The sequence below is a fragment of the Lemur catta genome, chromosome 11 (genome assembly GCF_020740605.2).
Source record: "Lemur catta isolate mLemCat1 chromosome 11, mLemCat1.pri, whole genome shotgun sequence".
NCBI lineage: Eukaryota > Metazoa > Chordata > Mammalia > Primates > Lemuridae > Lemur > Lemur catta.
Window position 1 is genome coordinate 36,350,008 of NC_059138.1, and position 21,390 is coordinate 36,371,397.

The 21,390-nt window shown below is 38.6% G+C and overlaps 1 protein-coding gene across 2 annotated transcripts in view; it reads left to right on the top strand.

Annotated features, from left to right (window-relative positions):
* Positions 1-913: 913 nt before the first annotated feature.
* Positions 914-21,390, top strand: part of LAMB4 (laminin subunit beta 4) — a 95,098-nt gene continuing 74,621 nt past the window's right edge. The window contains exons 1-6 of one of the 2 annotated variants that reach the window (XM_045565432.1): positions 914-968; positions 6,056-6,122; positions 13,175-13,332; positions 16,669-16,804; positions 19,913-19,986; positions 21,000-21,188. In XM_045565432.1, the coding sequence (XP_045421388.1) occupies positions 6,089-6,122; positions 13,175-13,332; positions 16,669-16,804; positions 19,913-19,986; positions 21,000-21,188 (591 nt within the window). In that variant the 5' untranslated portion in view covers positions 914-968; positions 6,056-6,088. The remainder of the gene's footprint in view (positions 969-6,055; positions 6,123-13,174; positions 13,333-16,668; positions 16,805-19,912; positions 19,987-20,999; positions 21,189-21,390) is intronic. The other variant, XM_045565433.1, reaches the window with a different exon arrangement.

Below are 21,390 nucleotides of genomic sequence, written 5' to 3' on the forward strand. Positions count from 1 at the left end.
AACAAAATTAAAAACAACGGTGGCATCAAGTTAAAACACAACAATAAATAAAAACACAAGCAACAGGTAAGAACCACTAAAAAAAAAATCTCTGAAAATGCTTAAAGGTCTGTAAAACTAATGTGGGAGGAATGTTTGTTGAATCTGTTCCTTGACTTGTAAATGTGGTGGAAAACTGCATGTCTTCTTTTGGCTCGGTTCACAGCTATGACTCTTCCACCAGGGGATTATCCTCCATGAGCCCTAGGAATCCTGCATGTGTCTTTTCAAGCAACCAGTAAACTTACCCACTGAAACCGCATAGATTTGAAATGGATATTTTAATATACTGACAGGTGAATACAATTTAAGACTCTTCCTTAGTTTCACTCCTATCCTATAAACCTACTTGGTAGAAGAATGGCTTTCCAAACCACTTAAACCTGCAGTTCCCTCAGGGTTATACTTGCCAAATCACAAGGTACACAGAAATGTGCAGGCCATTAAATGAACGGAGCCTTGAGAACCCAGAGGGAAGCAGATCGGGGTGGGGCCAGGGTCTGTCATTTCTAAGAAACAAGCCCCTCTACTTAAGCACATTTTATAGCTAAGCATCAAGGTGACTAAAAATGACCCCTGCGACATGAACTAGAAAATAAATAAATAAACAGGGAACAAAATGTCTCTGCGTTATCTATGGCAATTAAAATGGGTTTTAGAGAAAACGAGAACATTTGCTGTAAAATCGAGCTCTGTTTCCCTCTGTATGCAGAGTGTGCGCGTGCATGTGCTTGTTAGTCAAAACCTAAGGCAGGTAACTTCACAATCATCTTTTTGGCAGGTTTTGGAATAGCTCTCATCTTTCTTTTCCCCCTACTTTTAGGTGCCTCAGGGAGAACATTTTCTACTTAAATTGACTCTCACTTTCAGGTGTGTCTTCACACGCCCTGTTTGCTGCCTGAACCTCCAACACAGACTCTCGAGTCCCGGTGAGTCTTGCCTGCTGTCTCACTGGTAAATTAGAATTTTATGGATTAACTGAAGGTATCAGCAAGTTCAGAATTTGGGGGGTACATGGGGAGTCAGCATAGAGTAAAAAATACAGTATATAAGAGCATAGATTATAATTATTTTTACAGAATGATAATCAGATGACATGTGTACAGAAGATAATTGTAACACAAAACAGCATCCAATGGGAAAATTGATACTTAAGGCATAGTGAGTTACAGCCAACGATTTGAGCCTTTCTGTACCTTGAAGAAAGCTTCAAATGATGTAGTGTTGAAATGCACAATTTTAAGTTGTGTGCTCAGTGAATATGTATTTTTGTTATGGGGATACAGCTTGTGACAATTTAGAAAAGGCTCAAATTCTTTAGAACTATATTTTCAAAATATTTTTGTTACTATCCTAGATATTTATAAATATTAAGTTTTAAGAAAAATGTCTGCTGTAATTAAAAGTAAACTTTATCTCTGCATTCTGCATCCCTCATTGTGATGCAATTTAGGCAAAACAGTTGAAATCTCTAGTGATATAATCTCTAGTGAAAAAAAGTTAAACAAGAGAAAGTTAAATATAAGATTCCTATGAGAACTGTCGCTTTGGATGTATAAGATCACCCATATGAAGCATGCCAGAAAAAGTCTTAAAGATTAATATAAATATGTTAATTATAATTATCTGCTGTGTTACTGTACAATTTGCAGAAGAAAGGAACAGTAGTAGAAACGGGAGTGGAATGCATGCCTTTCTTGTGGATGGGCTTTTATCGAACACTATGTCCACCTGTGGGATCAGGAGCTGGGCAGTTTGGCATTATTTGCCCCTCATATTTGCATCTGTCCCATCCAAGTTGTTTTGGCAAAAAAAAAAAAAGAAAAAATAAAAAAACCTCTTTGACAAGATGTTGGACAGGGAGCAGGCTTCAAGTGAGGGCAAATAAAACAATGTTAGTGAACAACAGTCAGTAAATTAAATCAGTTAGAAATGCCAGAAAGTTATTGTTTAATATATTTTACTGTTTATTGCAATGCTTAACTCATTTTAAGACCAGTGTCAGCTAGCATCATTCATTAAACAATTACCAAAATGCATCCGGTGCCTTTGGAAATACTTTTATATACGCTTTTCATCCAAAGAAGGAATAATGTTACATTTATTAACCCCAATCACTTTTACATATATCACTCAAACTCGCCGATGAATCTAGCATGCAAAAAAATGTCATGTAGCTCTTGTGAGTTTCAAAATGTCAGCTCTGGTAAACCAACCAGAAAAGCCATACCAATTACATCTGCAGTTTGGTGAAGGAAGGGATTACCACAACCCCTGAAACTGGGCTATCTGTGCAGCTACAGGTTTTATAATGACTGGGTAGGTGATTTCAGATAACAGAACTTACAGAAGTTGCCAGACTCACTATGATACTTACCCAGTGTGAAGCTTACCTCACCAAAAATGGGAAATAAAAAACAGGGAGGAAGATTCGAGGTGAGCAATTTGAAGAAATGAAGGACGGGAAGATAAGGCACATGGCTAAGGGCACTGAAGCCACTTACAGAGTTTCTCAAGCTCCACACTATTGATATTTTGGGCTGGAAAATTCTTAGTTGTGGGGACAGGGACTGTCCATTGCATTGCAGCATATTTATTGTGGCAGCGTCTCTGGCCTCTACCCACTGGAAGCCAGTAGCATCCCTCTCTTCTACTGTGACAGCCAAAAATTTCTGCAGACATTACCAGATGTTCTCTGCTCACCCCAGCACCACAGCCTGGACCTGCAGTGTCTGACTGAGGAGTTGTCAGGCCACGCAGACAATTATGAACCTGCTGCAGAGTGGGTTCTCATTAAGTGTTAGCTGCCATCCCTAGGAGCAGCAGTAGCTCTGAGCTTTACAGTACAAAGGAATTACCTAGGACCGTGGTTCTCAAACTTGAGCATTTATCAGACTCACCGGTAGGGCATGTGAAAGCAGAGTGCTGAGCCTGTCCCCAGAATTTGTTAATCACTAGGTCCTGAGCTGGGGCCCAATCACTGGCATGTCCAACAAGTTCCCAGGTGATGCTGCTGGTCTGGTAGGGTGACCAACCTTCTGGCTTTGCCCAGGACCGAGGGAGATGCCGGGACCTGAGAACTTGCAGTGCTAAAACCAGAAAAGTCCCAGGCAAACTGAGATGAACTGGTCACCTTATTAAGTCCAGGGACCACACTTTGAGAACCATGGTTTAAGGAGATAAGATCAAATGGGCTTAATAAGAATTTAGATTTGAAGGGTGAGAAAAAGAGGAATCAAGGGTGACCTTCATGTTTCTGGCCTGAGCAAGTTGGTCCATGGTTATACAGCGGGTCTCAAATTTTGCTGCCCACTGGAATCATCTACAATCTTTAAAAATACTGATGCCAGGACCTTACTCCAAGATATTCTAATTTCATTGGTATGGAATGTGACCCAGGCAGCAGGATTTTTAAAAGCTCCCCAGGTGACATTAATGTGCAACAAAGTTTCAAAACCAATGGGTTTGCCCTTGTTTTAGAATGGAATCCAGGAGGGGTGGGGGGCAAATTAATGAGCTTTAGGTGTCCGTGAGCCTTCAGTGGTTCTCAGCTCTGGCTGCTATGAGAATCTGGAGAGCATTTTAACATGTTGATATCGGGGCCCCACCCCAGAGATTCTGATTTAATTAGTCTGGGTTGTACCTGAGCGTTGGTGGTTTTAAAATCTCCCCAGGTACATACAATGGAATATTATCCAGTCTTAAAAAGGAAAGAAATTCTGACAAATGCTACAATATGGATGAACCTTGAGAACATTATGCTAAGTTAAATAAGCCAGTCACAAAAGGACAAATAGTGTATGATTCCACTTATGTGAGGTACTTGGAGTAGTCAAATCCACAGAGACAAAGTAGAATGGTGGCTGCCAGGGGCTGGGGGGAGGGAGACATGAGGACTTGTTGAATGGATACAAAGTTTCAGTGCTTGGATTCAAATTGCTCATAGAGAATGGACCTCCCTAAGGCTCCATCCCCCTGTAGGTCTTCACAAGGTTTTGTATATGATCATTGGTCCAGGATTACAGACTTTCTAACAGGTAGAGCTCGCTTTCAGATGCAGATTCTGCAGGAAGACTGTTTCTCAGTGAGTCATTTTCTTATGACATTGGACTTCCGAAATGAACCCCAGGCTATGTAAAGAGCTTGAATCACAGAATGGGAAATTTGCCTAAAATGAGGCATTTCAAAATACCCTAAAAAGACTTCACGGAGAGGCTGCCATTTGGGTATAGGAGGGTGGCATCTCAAGGCAAAGGAAACAACCTTTGTGAGGAGCATTCAGAAAGCAGCACCTGGAGCGCTCAGACTGAAAAACAATGGATGTGAGAGTGGAGGGGTTAGGAATGTGGAACTAGAAGGATAAACAAAGGATTTCCCAGGAAAAGCCTTGAAGAATAGAATGTCAAAAATATTCTCACCTGAAAATATAGGAAAAATATTTTTTTATACTTCTTACTATCCAAATAAAAAATTAAAATAATGATGAGGCATAATTTTTTCTTTTATTAATGGACAAAGATTTAAAAATTCATAATATTGACAAGGGCTCGTGTCAACTGTTGTTCCCATTAGACTGTTGTGAGAGTGTAAATTAGGACAAACTGTTTGCATGGCAATTGGAAAGTGACATCAAGACCTTTATATAGGCCGGGCAAAGTGGCTCACGCCTGTAATCCTAGCACTCTGGGAGGCCGAGGCGGGAGGATCACTTGAGCTCAGCAGTTCGAGACCAGCCTGAGCAAGAGTGAGACTGTCTCTACTAAAAATAGAAAGAAATTATTGAAACAACTAAAAATAGAAAAAAAATTATCCGGGCATGGTGGCACATGCCTGTAGTCCCAGCTACTTGGGAAGCTGAGGCAGGAGGATGGCTTGAGCCCAGGAGTTTGAGTTTGCTGTAAGTTAGGCTGATGCCACGGCACTCTGGCCAGGAAAGAGAGTGAGACTCTGTCTCAAAAAAAAAAAACAAAACCTTTATATATGCATACACATTTATACATGTAGTATGTGTATTTGTGTATATGCATATATGTACATGTATGGATATATATACTCTTTGTATACACATGAATGCCTGTGCGCGCACACACACACACACACATATATACTCTTTGGTCCATTGTTTCCACTCCATTTAATATATCCTAGGGAATAATTAAGAATATAAACAAGATTTAGCAGAAATATTTATAATATTAGAAACAAAGTATACATCAACCAATAGGGAATTCATTAGATAAATTCAGTTTCCTACAATCAGAGGAATACTGTGTAGTAATTAAAAGGACGGGTGCAGGAAAGAAGTTCACCTTCTTTCCTCCCTATGCGCTGAGGTGCATATATACTCCCATCTCCACCAGAGCACCCCAACAACAGTGACTGTGGGATGGAGGGAGGCGGCTCTCTCGAGGGCATGACCAAATCTACAAAGGGGAGAGACACGGGTTTAATACTGATTTTAAAAAAATTTGTTGGTACAGAAGGATGTCTGGGATGTATTGATTGAAACAAGAAAACTGTGATATTATTTTTTTTAATTATTTATATGCAAGGAAAGAAAGTATGGAAGAACATACAGCAAGATATTAATTGCTTTCCTCTGGGTGGTAATACTATAGGTGATGCTTTTCTTCATTTTGCCTGTGTGAATTTTCTACTTTTTCTACAATGAGTATGTATTAACTGTAATTTTTTAGAAAAAAAATTTCTAAGTAAGAATGGGCAAAAAAAAAAAAATAGGTTAAAATTAAAATACGCAAAGGAGAGTATATTTTTTCATCTTATTTCCCACAAGTTATTGAATCCTGTCACTTCAAAAAATAGCAACATTAATAGTAAACAAATATTTGTTAAAATTTTATGCACTCTTATTTTTTAAGGAAATGCACATTGTAGGTATTTTATATCTCAAAAGCGTTTAAGAACCATTAGACAAGTTTGAGGGCTTTTAAATAATATGTGATGCCGGCAATTATTGATTCTGTCAGTTACTGACTTTAACCTTTTTTTAATCTAGAAGAATTGAATTTAATCATTTCCTGACAAAAGAATGCAATTTCAACTGACCCTTTTTTTACACCTTGGTAAGTATTAGTTGTCTAAATCCATTTCCTGTTTGTATTGAATTGTCCTAAAATATTCAGTAGGGATAGTTTTTAAACACATCCAAACTTCTTTCTTCTATACTGCTATATATTTGCATAGCTATTTTGTTGTGTAATTGTGTTAAGCAGTTGTAAAATTCCATTTAAACGTGTTTAGTTTCCACATGCACCTATTTCTATCACTCTTTAATGGAATGTCATCAGCAGATAAGTCTAGTAAGGTACTAAAGAATGGAGAGAATAGTTTCAGATTCTTCATACACAAATATAACGCATTTAATTTTTTAAAATAGCTCTGCTTTGAAGGTAATATTTGTCCCAGTGATGAGGTCTTATGAGGAATTGATAGGCAAAATACCCTCTTCTAAGTAAGGAGCAGCTCTGAGCTAAAAGGCCAAATTCTCCATGCTTCTGCTGTTTTTAATAAGCTAAGAATTATTTGCATTAATCATAGAAAAGATGTTTCCAACAATTACTCTCTTTGATCTGAGTTTTCTGTATTTATAACAGCCCTGCCTTTGGTTACTGAGTGCTAACTAAATTGCTTAGAATCTTCTCTTCAAAAGTTTGTGCTGAACTTCTTCACAGTAGCAAACTTTCAGAATCTTGCCTTTTAATTTTGCGATTTCCCAACCCTGAGGTAATTTTCCAGTTAGATCTACTGCTAACGGGGGAAAGATCAGCTCCAGATCGTAAGAGTTCATTTGTTCTCTGTTGAAAATTCTCTGCGTTGGAGAGGTGTGAGCCACCGCCCAGAGGGAGCAGAGACTCATGTTCATAACTCCACACCCCAGGACTGGGAGGCTTAGATCTGGCCTCAAATGGTCATAAAAGAGTGATGTTGAACTATTAATACACCTGCCTTGGATGTTCTCTTTCAAACTAAACAAGGATCCAAAGTCAGAAAGATCCACTGAGGATGACTCCCTCTTTTTCCAAGCCTCTATGTTGAATACCTTACTCACATATTGCAGAAGTTCTAAGCCACTAAGAACCCTCCTCAGATAGGGGATCTTTCTCTCTGGAGGGAAAATCTTCTAAACAAAATTAGCTTAGGTAGAAAAGGCTTCACTGTAATCAATCCTGTATTTCTTAAACCTAAGCTTACCCTGACCTAAACCAGATCTCTAGGGTAGCTTATGGTCAAATTCCCAACCAAGCTAACCACACATCACCAGCTTGGGCACTTTCCCATTGGTAGTTTGAACATCAGCATTTATATAGATACTGGAGCCTATTTAAACACTTCGTTTTGCATTCTGACTGAGGAAGATGAGAAAGAATCGTAAAAGGTGTATTGGCCCACAGGTTTGGGGAACTTAATGCCAAATGCAAACTTTATCTAACATGCATTCTTCATACTTTTTCTCACCCGTAAGAACTAAACGTGTGTGAAAACATCAATGTTTGTGTATATTCACATCCTCTAAGCTTGATGTGAACTCTAAAGTATGAGAAAACATCTCATGTGTTTAAGAAAATTATATCAATATGCAAGATTACTAAATAAATTATATGATAATAGTTCTACAAAATGATTCTTTACAGAAATTTTCTTTAAATGACCAGATCTCCTAAATTCATTTTAAATATCATTCTATCTTCATGTTGTATGTCATTTTTGAGAAATGCATTGATTGTGAAAAGATATAAACATCTTTATTCTCTGAATCAATTCCAACCTATCGCTAATGTTACTTGGCATTTGAAAGCTTCAGCCCAGGAAAGATACTGCTGAGTCTATGTTCAGGCATGACACTTTATTTATGTTTCTAGCCACTTTTTGCCAAGTATTTTAGAAAAGAAGTTCATATTTATACCTATAATATTACAGGAATAATAGTTCAATTTCCCTAAGTCCTGGAATACTTTTTCTGAAAAGTATACAACTGATCAAAACAAGTTAGGCCAAGTCAGGTTATAAAAACATGTGAAATCTCTAAGGCAACAACTCCAATAAAAGAATTCAGGATGGAACTTGTCTAAAAGAATAAACAAATCCCTGGAAGGGAAGTCTTAGTTAATCCACATATAGCATCAGCAGAATTGTTACACCTGACCTTGCTTTTAAAAAAACCTTTGTCTACTGAAGTCTAAATTTCTGAATAGTTATTTATCTCACATGCCAATTCCAGAAAATAAAAGGAGATGTGGATTTGGGTTGCTGGGGGAATTAAAAAATTCATGTTAACCAATCTAGGATCATTTATTATACCACAAAAAAATAAGTGTATGATGGAGCTTTCTTCACATATCTATCTCAAAGAAAGAGAAAGAAACGTTTTGCTTTTGATTTAGAATAAAAATCTTTACAATGAGGTTGAAGATAGAAAATTTCCTGTTCAAACTGACGTTTGGTAACTTGTGGGGGTAGAGACATTATGTATGATATTCTTAGCTGTAGAATTTATGATCTATACATGTTTCATGCCTGATGATGATCACAAAATGACCAGATTAATACAATAGTTCATATGAATAATATGTACATAAAAGAAAGAACATGATTTTTCAATAGCCATATCGGCTATTTTGGGAATCAAGTTGAAGGAAAGAAATTCATTAAATGTAAAACAAGTCATGAAAAAAATTTATTTATTTATATTTTTACAATTGAGAAAACTGAGGAGAAACCGAGCTTATTTCACAGTATGGTAATTATTTTTATATTATAGGCCCATCTGTCTACTGAAATAAGGGCTTGGCATAAATTTTCATGTCTTTTCATGTCTCAAGGATAAAGTATATAAAAACTGCTGGAACATGCCACGTGTGTATTTTGAGAGTGTGAGATTTACTTGGTCCATCCAGAGGCTAATGGGGTGATTATGGGGTGGGGGAGAGAGGATTGTTTGTTTCACTTTTTATTTTGAGATCATTGTAAGTTCATATGCAGTTGTTTGAAATAATACAGAGAGAGAGACATACACCTTTCACCCAGTCTCCCTCAGTGGTAACATGTTGTGTAACTATAGTACAACATCACAACCGGGAAATCGACATTGATACAGTCCACTGATCTTACTCAGATTTCACCAGTTATGTGTGTACTCATATGAGTGTGTATTTAATTCCATGCAGTTTTATCACCGTAGAGATTCGTGTGACCATCACCACAGTCAACATACAGAACAGTTCCATCACTTCAAGGATCCCTAATACTACCCTTTTATCTGCCTTCCTAAGCCCTGACAACTCCTAATCTGTCCTCCATCTCTATAATTTTGTTATTCAAGAATGTGATGTAAATGGAATTATGCAGTACATAGCCTTTTACACTCAGCGTTATTCTTTTGGGATCCATGCAAGTTGTTGCATGTGTCTGTGATCCACTCCTTTTTATTGCTAAGTGCTATTCCATGGTACAGAGGTACCACACTTTGTTTAACCCTTTACCCAGTGAAGGACATCTGGGTTGATCCCAGTTTTTGGCTATTACAAATAAAGGTGCTGTGGATGTTCAAATACAGGTTTTTGTGTGAACATAAGTTGTAATTCGTCTGGGATAAATACCCTAGAATGTAATTGGTGAGTTGTATGATAAGCACACACTTAGTTTCATAAGAAACTACCATACTCTTCCCCAGGGTGCCTATACCATTGTACGGTCCTGCCAGCGATGTATGAGGGATCCAGTTTTTTTCACACCCTCTCTAGCATTTGGTGTTATTCCTATTTTTTATCTGAGCCATTCTGATAGGTGTGTGATGATATCTCATTGTGATAAAACTCAAAAGTTTTTAGTTTTAATAAGGTCCAATTTTCTAGTTTCTCCTTTTATGAATCATGGTTTCATTGTCAATTTTAAAAATCCTTCCTTCACCTAATCCTAAGTCCCAAAGATTTTCTCCTGTGTTTTATAGGAGTTCTATAGATTTATAGTTTTATATTATACCCTTAAGTCCATGATTCATTTTGAATTAATATTTATTAATTATCTTGAGGTGTGAGGTTTTTATTGCAGTTCATTTTTTGCCTATTATGTCCAATTGCTCCAGCACTATCCATTGAAAAAGCTTTCCCTTCTCTACTGAATTGCCTTTGCACCTCAAAATTCAGTTGGGCATTTTTATGTAGTTCTATTTCTGGGTTCTCTATTCTATTCCATTGATCTATGTGTCCGTTCCTCCACCAATATCACACTCGCTTGTTTATTTACTCATATATAGTAAGCCTCCATATTGGGCAGGGCTATTTCTTCCCCTTTATTCTTTTTCAAAGTGTTTTAGCTATTACAGGTCCTGTGCCTTTACATCCAGAGGCTATTTTATTTCCACAAAATTACCTTGCTTGTAATTTGAGTTATAATCAAGAGAAAACCAGTGCCTACATTTGGCCTCCAGAATCAAACAGGATTCTAACCCTTTAATTGAATTAACAATGAAACTACACTGTCCTGTTCAAATACACATTTTAAAAGAAGAAATACAACCATTTCTATAAATAGCTATCCACAAATATTATAGTTGACTCTCATTATACATGCATTTAAATTTGTATGTGTTCACTTCAAACTTTAACCCCCAGTAAGATTCCACTTCATTCTATTCAGTCTTCTCAACAATTAACATATATTAATACATTATCGTTTACCAAACTGTAATACCTACCATGAGGAAACAAACCCTGCAGGCAAGAAGTAGCTCAGGTAACCCTACTCACCCCATGAGCACATATAGCAATTTAACAGTTACCTTAACTCAGCATGATTCGAATGCTCACCCCTTTGCACGTAGCTTTTCCTTCGTTCCCTTCCTTTATCTGACTTGATGGTTCTCAAACACTATGTTGAGGATTATGGTTAGGATTTGTGCGTACAAAGCCATGTATCCTGTGCTATATAGGCAATTTCCGAATTTTTTCAAAGTAATTTGATTACATATGACTTATACCTTAAATCAATTCCTGAGATTTAACTTTAAAACCAATCTTCAAGTAAGACATAGTGACCCCCTCACTTCCAGAATCACAGGATTTTTCAGGCTGGAAGACACTTAAATAAAATTGAGTTCAGGATTTCCCAAAGTGTTTTACTAGTATTGTACAAAATGTTAATCTGATTTGAATAAAAAAATGCCTTGCATAGTGAAATAAATTTGGGAAATACTAGATTAAGCAACTTTAAAGAGAATTACTTTTTATTTTGTTTTTTTTTTTCCATGAAAGTGTTTCTCAGGGACTTTAATATTGCTGGTGTCCACTGTAAATACCCAAGAAAGGGATGTAGGGTGCAGCATCTCCCACATCCTTTTCTGATGGAGAATCCTGCTGATCTCGAGTTCAGTTCATCACATTTTGGAAGAATTTATCTTTAGTGCAAATCCATATTTTGAAAAAACAGACTCAAAAAGTTATTATACCTAATCCCACCCAGTAAGCAAAGTTGGGGCTGTTCGTCATATATTAATAAACTTAAAAGTCTAATACATCTTCAGCCAGGGTTAAATAAATATATAAATGTCCAAATACTGTTATTAGCTGTGCCTAACTATACCTAGGTATTTACCAACCTCTGCATTCTGAGTCACTCAATAATTGAACCTGAATTTGTGTGTAAGGGTTTTATTTCAGACTTGAGTGAAGCGGTATTTTCCTAATTCAGTGTAAATCTTTCCTGAGAGTCAAAGACTTTAGAAATGTACGATGATGGAACTATGGTTTAGATTCTTCCAGAGGACTTGATATCAAAAGGATTTATTGCTGGTGTTTTCATCCTTTGTCTCTAGTAAGAGATATGTTTGCCTGAATGTTTATAAATGACTTACAACCTGTCCAGATTCTCTGCTTAGAGCTTCTGATTCTTTTTGCCATTATATCAAATTTTTTTAAAAAGAGGAAGTAATAAAATGGATACCCTATGGTTGTAATTTTTTCCAATTAATGGAAACTGGCTTCTAAATCACATAAGTTCTCTTCCACCCCTTCTCTATCTCATATCTAGGATTTATTTTGTTTTATATTATTTACTACTATTACTACTACTATTTAGCAATAGTTTAGGAAGCCAACATTTTTATATGCTTATAATATACTTCTCATTTCTCCAAAGAACTTACCCCTTCTCCAGAACTTAAAATTTTAAAACAAATAGAATTTCTAAAACAATTTTTAAACAGAGACTTAAGGATGCTATCTCAGAGGCTACACATGAAAAGTGAAGTAGAGAATTGAGGTGACAATTTAGATAGTATTGCCCCTGCAATAATAATCTTCTCACACTTGTGACCAAATGCCTTCATGGCAGATCAGTTGCACAGCATGTTTTGAGGCAGGATAAGTGTGCTATACAGACTAGAACACAATCTCTCACTGTACCCAATGGAGCAGGATTGTTCGTTTGAGTATCTGAACCCAACAATTCAGGTTATAAAGGAGCTTGATTGAATTTATATATTTTAAGAGAAAGTTATTTCCCAAGCATTTCTTAAATTCTCCAACTTATTTTGTTGGAATTGGTGTAACAGGCAGGATTTGGTCTCTCCCTCCTCATACCTATGTATTAGTTTCTGTTATTTGCCCTAAAATGACACACAAAGAATTCCCAGTAAATCGAAGCTGTCTCAAATTAGGTTTCCTCAAAGCAGAGCCTGAGACAGGGATTTGTGTGCAAGTGATTTTTTGAGGAAGTATTCTCAGGAGTACGGGAGTGAGGAAATGGAGACAAGTGGGGTTCTAGCTGGAGTCAAGCTTCAACCTTCAACCAATGCCGCGAGGAGATTCTGAGCATGAATCATACCATGGAGTTGATCCCAGTCTGAGGCAGTGGCGCCAGCCCTTTGAACCTGTATCCATCAGTCATTGGCTACAGGCTGCCCCAGGAGGGGACAGGGGACGCCGAGGGTGTAACCTCCCAGGCTAGGAGATGTCCATCAGGCTGAGGCACCAACGACATCCACAACCAGGGCCTTAAAGATCAACAGAACCAGTATTTAAAATAAACTGACTGTTAACTTTCTAGTTTAACCAGTTCTTCTTTCTGTCTGTGCTCCCTTTAGACTGCCTTCTGTGTAACTGTTTGTGTTGTGTTCAAGGGTGGCTCAGTTTCTCGAAGGCTCAAGATGACTGCAGCGGGGGTGCCTGTCATCCTACCGCCGGCAATCTCCTCGTGGGCCGTAACAGGCAGCTTACAGCTTCTTCCACCTGCGGGCTGAACGGAGCCCAGAAATACTGCATCCTCAGTTACCTGGAGGTGGGTTGGCTCTTTGTTTACTTGCTGGAACATTATTTAATCAATGATGCAGATTTTTCCAAGTACATTGGGGGCTACTCAGACAACATTAAAGGAGACAATACTCCTTCCTGAACAATGGAGACACAGGGGCAATTGTCCCTGGGTACCCCAGGGGGATTGGTACCAGGACCCTTCTCTCCATACTAAAATCCATGGATGCTCTCAAGTCCCTGATCTACAATGGCACAGTATTTGCGTATAACCTGGTTGAATCTGAAGACATGAAACTAACTGGGGAGCCAACTGTGATATAATTCAAAGTCCAGGAAACCTTGGGCTTTTCAGGTTTTTTTCCTCCCCAAGTACTGGCAGTAGAACAAGCATCCAAGGTCATCTGAGTAGTATACCTACGGAAAACCCTGAAGCAATGACACCAACCCCTTAAATGAGAGGATGTGCAGGAAGGAAGCTGGACATAAGCCCAACATTAGTGGCCCAGGCTTTTCCATGTATTGTTCATTTAAGGCAACCTGTTTAGGTCTCTGGGAAATGCTTTGTATTCTAATTGGTTTCTAGTAAAAGATGATGATTAAATAAGTGGACACAATACTTGGGTGCTTAGCACTATTCTAAGTTTGGGAAGTACTTGTGCAAGAAAGCAAATTCTCCACGTGTGCAAGGAAATTACATGGTGGAAGTTCTGCTCAATTCTAGGCCACATGGGATGGATGCTCTTTAAATGATTTTACAGAGTCCAGGTCCTCTGGACAAAGAAGTAGTTCTCAACTCTAACATTTGAAACTCTCCAACACTAACATCACCCATCTTGTTTTCAACCACTGACATTTGCTTACTGTTGTCAAGAGCCAACATAGTCTGACAATAATGAAAAATTGGCGTTCCTATGTCTCAAAGTTATGGCACCAAAAAGAGAAGTAAATCCAACTGCAGAGGCTTCTTTTGTCTATAGAATGAGAGAAATATTAGAAAGCTTAGAGCTAGAAAACAACCTCAAAATGTTTCAGGCTGACAAAGTATTACAGGTGGGGCTACAATCACTAGTCTAGATAAACATTCATGCAGCATGAAGGATGATTTTTTTTCCCCATCCAATGTCTAAGAAACATTTTCTTCAGAAGCTTCCAGTCAACACTGACCTATGTGTTGCCCAAGCTGGAACTCCCACATCTAGTGGCCACAACTAAGCACCAGCCCCATCAAAGCCTATGCTTCTAAAATGTTTTCAGAAAAATGGCCCGTAAGCCATTTTTGGCTTATGCATTTTACCCAATAATTAAGCTAAGCAATAATTAAGTTAAGCATTTTACCCAAGAATGTCCATAGTATGATTGGAAATACTTTGAAGATTTGACGTCATTTGACAGAAGCACAAGGCTTCTGCTACTCATTTAGAGCAGTTCTGGGGCTAGCCTTACCCCTATGCAGAACTGACCCAGCATCCATCAGGCCTTCATTTTCAAAGGACATTTTGATTTTCTTTAACAACCAGGCCTACGATGACCAGCGCTTCTAAAATGCACTGATTATATGGATCTCTTGAAGGGTTGGATCGCTTTGACAGACTCTAGCTGAAATGATTATTAAAACTATCAGCCGGGCGAGGTGGCTCATGCCTGTAATCCTAGCACTCTGGGAGGCCAAGGAAGGTGGATCGTTTGAGCTCAGGAGTTCAAGGCCAGCCTGAGCAAGAACAAGACCCCGTCCCTACTAAAGAAATAGAAAGAAATTAGCTGGACAACTAAAAATGTATAGAAAAAATTAGCCAGCCATGGTGGCGCATGCCTGTAGTCCCAGGTACCCGGGAGGCTGAGGCAGAAGGATCGCTTGAGCCCAGGAGTTTGAGGTTTCTGTGAGCTAGGCTGACACCACGGTACTCTAGCCCAGGCAACAGAGTGAGACTCTGTCTCAAAAAAAAAAAAAAAAAAAAACTATCATGCATTCATTTCACAAATTTTACTGAGCACCTACTATGTGCCAGGTACTATTGTAGGTAATATGATGCAGCAATAAACAAATCCAAGTCCCTGCCCTCATTCAGCTTCACTTATAATTATGGAGACAGACAAAAAACCAACAACTATATCATGTGGTCTGGAGTAGTGATGAGGGCTTAGGAAATACGTAAAGCAGGGCAAAGGATAGAGCATGGCAGAGGGGAATGGGGTAGGAGATAGTGACATTTTTACATAGGATAGTCAGGGAATGTCCTTTTGAGATGAAGTCATTTAAACAGAGACCTGAAAGAAGGGAAGGAGCAAGAAATGAGAATATTTGGGAGATTGAATAGCTTGTGCCAAGACTCTAAGGCAGAAAGTTTCTTGGTGTGCTCGAAAAATAGCAAGAAGCGAGTGTAGCTAGAGCCAAGAGGGAAGGAAGCCAGGTGGACGTAAAGGCAAAGAGGTGGCCCTGCTCAGATCATGCCAGGCATTGGAAGCCACGGTAAGGACATGCAATGAAACTATGTGCGCTTTATCCCCACCAGCTGAGTACCTATCCTATTGAAGGTAGTTTCCAGCATGGAAGATTATAATGAACAGCCCCATCTCCTGGAAACTTTGCAAAAAAACTCCTTCAGAGTCCCACAAGGATTAGCCAGAAATAACTATGCAGGCCACTGACAATGCTTTGGAAATCTTTGTAAAGCCCCTTAGGAGTTTTAAGGACAGCTGCAAATGGACACATGAAATTAAACAAGCTCAAAGGCTAGTCTTTGCTGTTGTAACCTGCGAAAATCCATGCTAAGCAAAACTAGTTCCTCTAAGAGACTAAAAGTTCTTAATTGTAAATTGGAAAAGATAAGAGAGTGGGCCTCTTTATTGTGAGTCTGTTGAAATCTTTTCCTAAGTACACACATATAATATAAAGGCTTTGGTCATGGAAGCTTTTCTACCAAAAATTATCTGGAAAATCTGAGGAAAAAAGATGATAGTTGCAGATAACTTAGTGGCCAACTGTTTCATTAATTTCATGCCAGATTATCCTTTTTTGGGTAAAGGAATCAGTTCTAACTCAAAAAGTGCATCCTAATTATCTGTCTGCAGTTTAAATTAACTTCCAGGTCATCTACCTCTTATATGAGAAGAAATTAATTTCACATAAATTTGCATTTTTGCCCTGAATGTATAAATTCATAAAATTTCTAGGTCATATTTTAATTTAGTTATTATATTTAGGCATCTATTGATGGAAAAATTGATGTCTTGTTATTTCCTCTGCTTTTTATTTTTAGCCAGCTTCAAAGACAAATATAGTAAGCACAGCTTGTTTTTAATTTAGATCAACAATAAGTAATTATAATTCTTTATTTTTAATTTTAACGATGGTGTTTTCCAGGAGGAACAAAAGTGCTTCATCTGTGACTCCAGATTTCCATATGATTGGTACACCCAACCCAACAGCCACACCATTGACAATGTCATTGCAAGTTTTGAACCAGACAGAGAAAAGACATGGTGGCAATCTGAAAATGGTATAATTTAAGTTCCTTCACAGCTTTTTATTTCTTAATATTTTAATAAGGCATCTTCCTCTCTGTGTGTGTCTTAATAATATCACAATAAGGTATTACACTGGACTGGAACAGTATCCACCAAAAATGTAGAGCCTAACATAAGAATGAAATTTATTTTCTTTTAAACAAAAAAAAATATTTTCCTCTACAGGAAAATCAAAGTGTATTTTAAGCACATAACTCAGAATGTTTCACTCTTTCCATGTGAGGGAGAAAATATCTCTGCATCCTTTCATTCTTTGTGATAAATAAGAAATTTTATGAAGTGTTGGTAAATTAAGCCTAATACAAAACACACTGATGTAAACTGAATGAATAATACCAGGGGAGGGCTGAAAGTTAGCACCATGTGCCTTTTCCTTCTCCAACACATGAAGGGAAAGAGGAAAAGAACATTCTGCTTCTTACTGCAAGCCAAAGATTTCAATATAAAATTTGAATCGAAAGGATAGTTGGCTCCTGACTGAAGTTCTTTCCTTCCTGGATGTGAGCCCTTCTCTGTTCATGAGCAGTTGTGACCCGCACTGGCCCTGACCATCCGTCCACATTTCCTGGGCGCCTGCCCTGAGCGTGGGCCTGATCAGGGATCCCGCATGTGCCAGCGCCAGCCGTGGGCCATACGTGCCCAAACGCACGTCCCCGCAGGCTGGGCTTTCCCAGTGTGTGTGCTCACCCCAGTGGCCCCGCTGCAGCACGGGCCTGGAACCCCTTCAGTTTCCTTAACCCCCACACAATGACTCCGTTCACCACGTCTCTACCACTGTGGGCTAAAATCTCTCCTCTCTTCAGACTCCGAACCACATTTCCCTCAGGGGATCCGAGACCGTGACAAGAGTGGGAAGAGTCATGATATACAAGGTAGCTTAGGGCAAGTACAGCATGAGGCCGTTTTTTCAATGTCATCCACTTGACACGTGATCGATCGGTGTCTACTAAATGCCATTTCATTTTGGGTCCTAGTTATTGATCTGTAGCTGGACTCCCCTTAATGAGCGGGAAGTGGTTGTCACCGCAGTCACCTCTCCTCGTGATGAGTGCCGCCTTGTTTTTTAACAGCTGCTTCGACCCCCACGTCCAGCGTCTGTTCCACATCTCCTCGCAAAGGGAGTGTGCCTCTGTCCAGGCTGATTTCATAGAACAGGGGTTCTCAGCCAAGCACCTTAGAGAGGGAAAGTAGATCCCCTTCTAGAAAGGGTGGAGAGGCCTTGATGTGAAGCCTGGAATGCGGCCGCCCTCTCAGCAGAAACGCTGCCCCGAGCCTTCCACCCTGGAACTCTCAGCTAAAACCAAGTTCACTGAGGTCCCGACGCTGCTGTCCAGAGCCACACCGTCCAACACCGTGGCTACTGGGCACTTGACACGTGGCCCATCTAGATTGAGATAGCCTGCAAGTGTAAAACATCCCAAGTTTCTAAGACTTAGTTTGGGGGGAAAATGTATAATAAAGAATTACTAATTTTTAAAATATTGATTACATGTTGAAATGCTAACTTTTAAATATATCGGTTTAAGTATATTATGAAAAATAAATATACCTGTTTCTTTTTACTATTTTAAATGTGGCTTCCAGAACATTTAAAATGACATACGTGACTCCTATTTCTGTCGGGCAGTGCTGTTCTAGAGAGACCGAAGCGTCCATCGAGTCTGGGTTGGGCTCCCCGATCTCTAGATGGATTGGGGCTAACTAGCTCAGTGCAAAGTCCTGCCCGGGGTACTTCTGCCGTCTCCTCAGCCACAGAGGAGCCCACAGATCCCCACTCCAAGCTTTGTCGTTTTCCAAGCGACAATAAAATGCTAGTTCAAATGATGGTTAGCAGCTGTTGAAAGAAAGGGATGTGTTAATTTTTACTGAGCTCTGGCTTGCTAGCTCATGTTTGTGTATAGTCAAGATTTGAGTACAAGGAAATGAACCCTCTCTTTGCACTGATGGGAAATGTCTCTGAACTCTCTTGGTAGTATGTAATGCTGCCACACAGTGGCCATGGTGTTGCCACCAAAATGTGGATGTGGGCACAGTCGGTAAAAATAATCCCATTAAAAAGTGGGCAAAAGACATGAACAGAAGCTTTTCAAAAGAAAATAGACAAAAGGCCAATAAACATATGAAAAAATGCTCAATGTCACTCATCATCAGGGAAATGCAAATTAAAACCACAATGAGATATCACCTTACCCCAGTCAGAATGGCTTTTATTAAAGCCCAGAAACGACAGATGCTGGCATGGATGCAGAGAGAAAGGAATGCCTCTACACTGTTGGTGGGACTGCAAATTGGTACAACCTCGATGGAAAACAGTATGGAGATTCCTCAGAGAACTAAAAGTAGACCTACCATTCTATCCAACATTCCCACTACTGGCTATCTACCCAAAGGAAAAGAAGTCTTTCTATCAAAAAGCCACCTGCACCTGAGTGTTTACTGCAGCACAATTCACAATTGCAGAGATGTGGAATCAACCCAAATGCCCATGGATTTGTGGATGGATGAACAAAATATGGTATACGTATACTATAGAATAATACTCAGCCTCGAAGAAGGATGAATTAAGGCCTTTTGCAACAATTTGGATGGAACTGGAGACCATTATCCTAACTGAAGTATCTACAGAATGGAAAAACAAACACCACATATACTCACTAGTCAACTGGAACCAACCAGTGAGCCCACATGTGCACAGAGGGAAGTAAATAAACTCAGCAGAAATCAAGCAGGGAAGAGGGAGGAGGAGGGGATGGATGAAAACCTACCTAACAGGTACAGTGAACTCTATCTGGCTGATGGGCACACCTATAGCATTACAAAAATGATCTATGTAACCAAAAACATTTGTACTCCCTTAATATTTTGAAGTTAAAAAAAAACCAACCCATACTGCTCTCACATAGATCTGCTGGGCTTAGAGTGGCATGGGATACCACTTCAACAGATTGGGGAAGAGTGTTGGTCACCAGCCATGTGACTTCAAAGGGACTTCATTATAGACAAGCCACAGTGGGGGACTCACAAGAGAAACAGAGGTCTCTCAAAATCACTGATTTTCTTCTTTCTGCATTTTTCTTTAGGTCTTGATCGTGTCAGCATCAGATTGGACCTAGAGGCGTTATTTCAGTTTAGTCACCTTATCTTGACCTTTAAGGTACAGATATGTAGGCTGCTGCCCTTCTCCTCTCTAGATGCTCAGTGTCCACCTGGAATTTCACTTCCTTCGCAATAAACAAAAAGCAGAATAAATTCAGACTGAGTTTTATCATCTAGGTTTTTGTTCTTAAATGAAAAGAAAACCACGCTGGTTAATCAGTGACTATATGATTAATGAAAATAAATCTTAGAAGACACAGAGAAAAGGAAAACTCCAAGTACAGGGGTGATAGTGACCATGAGAACTAGAAAGGTAATTTTCAGGAAAAAAGGGCAAGAACTGGAAATTATTTAGGGAAATATGGAAAGATTGTGATCACGAGGGGGAAGAAAAATTAAAGAGCCTTTACTAAGGTTAGTCAGATGCCAGAGCAAATCATTGTACTGTAGTCTATCTTTAATCATTCATCAAAATTTTAATTTTGATGTCAGGCCTAATGCTAGTTTTGGTAATAAAAAAAATGAATAGAAAAGGAAAAAACACTCTTTGCCCCCAAAGAACTCACAATCTAGTCATGGGTACAAACATATAAGTAGAAAATTATAATACAAAGTGATAAGTGCAAAAATAAAGGTGTGATTAGAATGCTGGGGAATTTAAACAAGGCTCTTAAGAGGCTAAATCTGCTCTGGAGAATCAGAATAAACTTCATGGATGGGTTTTGAAGGATTTGTAAGTTTGCTAGAGGAAAAGTATTCTAGGCAAAGAGAACTACAACAAATTGCTGTAAATATTAATTACATAGCTTTTCGGTTTGTATGTCATCTTTCTTCAATTAATAATTCACATAGCCATAAACAGTTTAAAAATGAAATTAGATTACAGGGACAAAGTATGTACTCGTAAATACGTGCCCACTTATTGGAAAAAGATTCGGTGTATTTATTGTATAGTAGATTTTAAAAGACACACATAAAGTTTTAAAAAAATAGAATATGTAAATATTCAATCTGAAGTAGATAAAATCTGCCTTAGAGAAACATTTCAACTTTTACTCATTTTTTTCACAGACATTTAGGCCTGCTGCAATGTTAGTTGAACGTTCCCAAGACTATGGACACACCTGGAAAGTGTTCAAATATTTCGCAAAAGATTGTGCTACTTCCTTTCCCAACATCACATCTGGCCAGGCCCATGGAGTGGGAGACCTTGTTTGTGACTCCAAATACTCGGATATTGAACCCTCAACTGGTGGTGAGGTAGCATTTCCTTACTTGTATTTATTTTACTTAAACTGTTAAAAATAAGATTAGCTTAAATGAAAAAAATTTATTAATGTTTACTGGAATGTAACTTGAGCTGTTGGCTTCTTAAAAATGAAAGTGTCTAAATTGAAATGAGTCCTGAATAAGAAATAATAAACACATTATTAGGAATAATCCTATACAAGAGTGCCTAGCT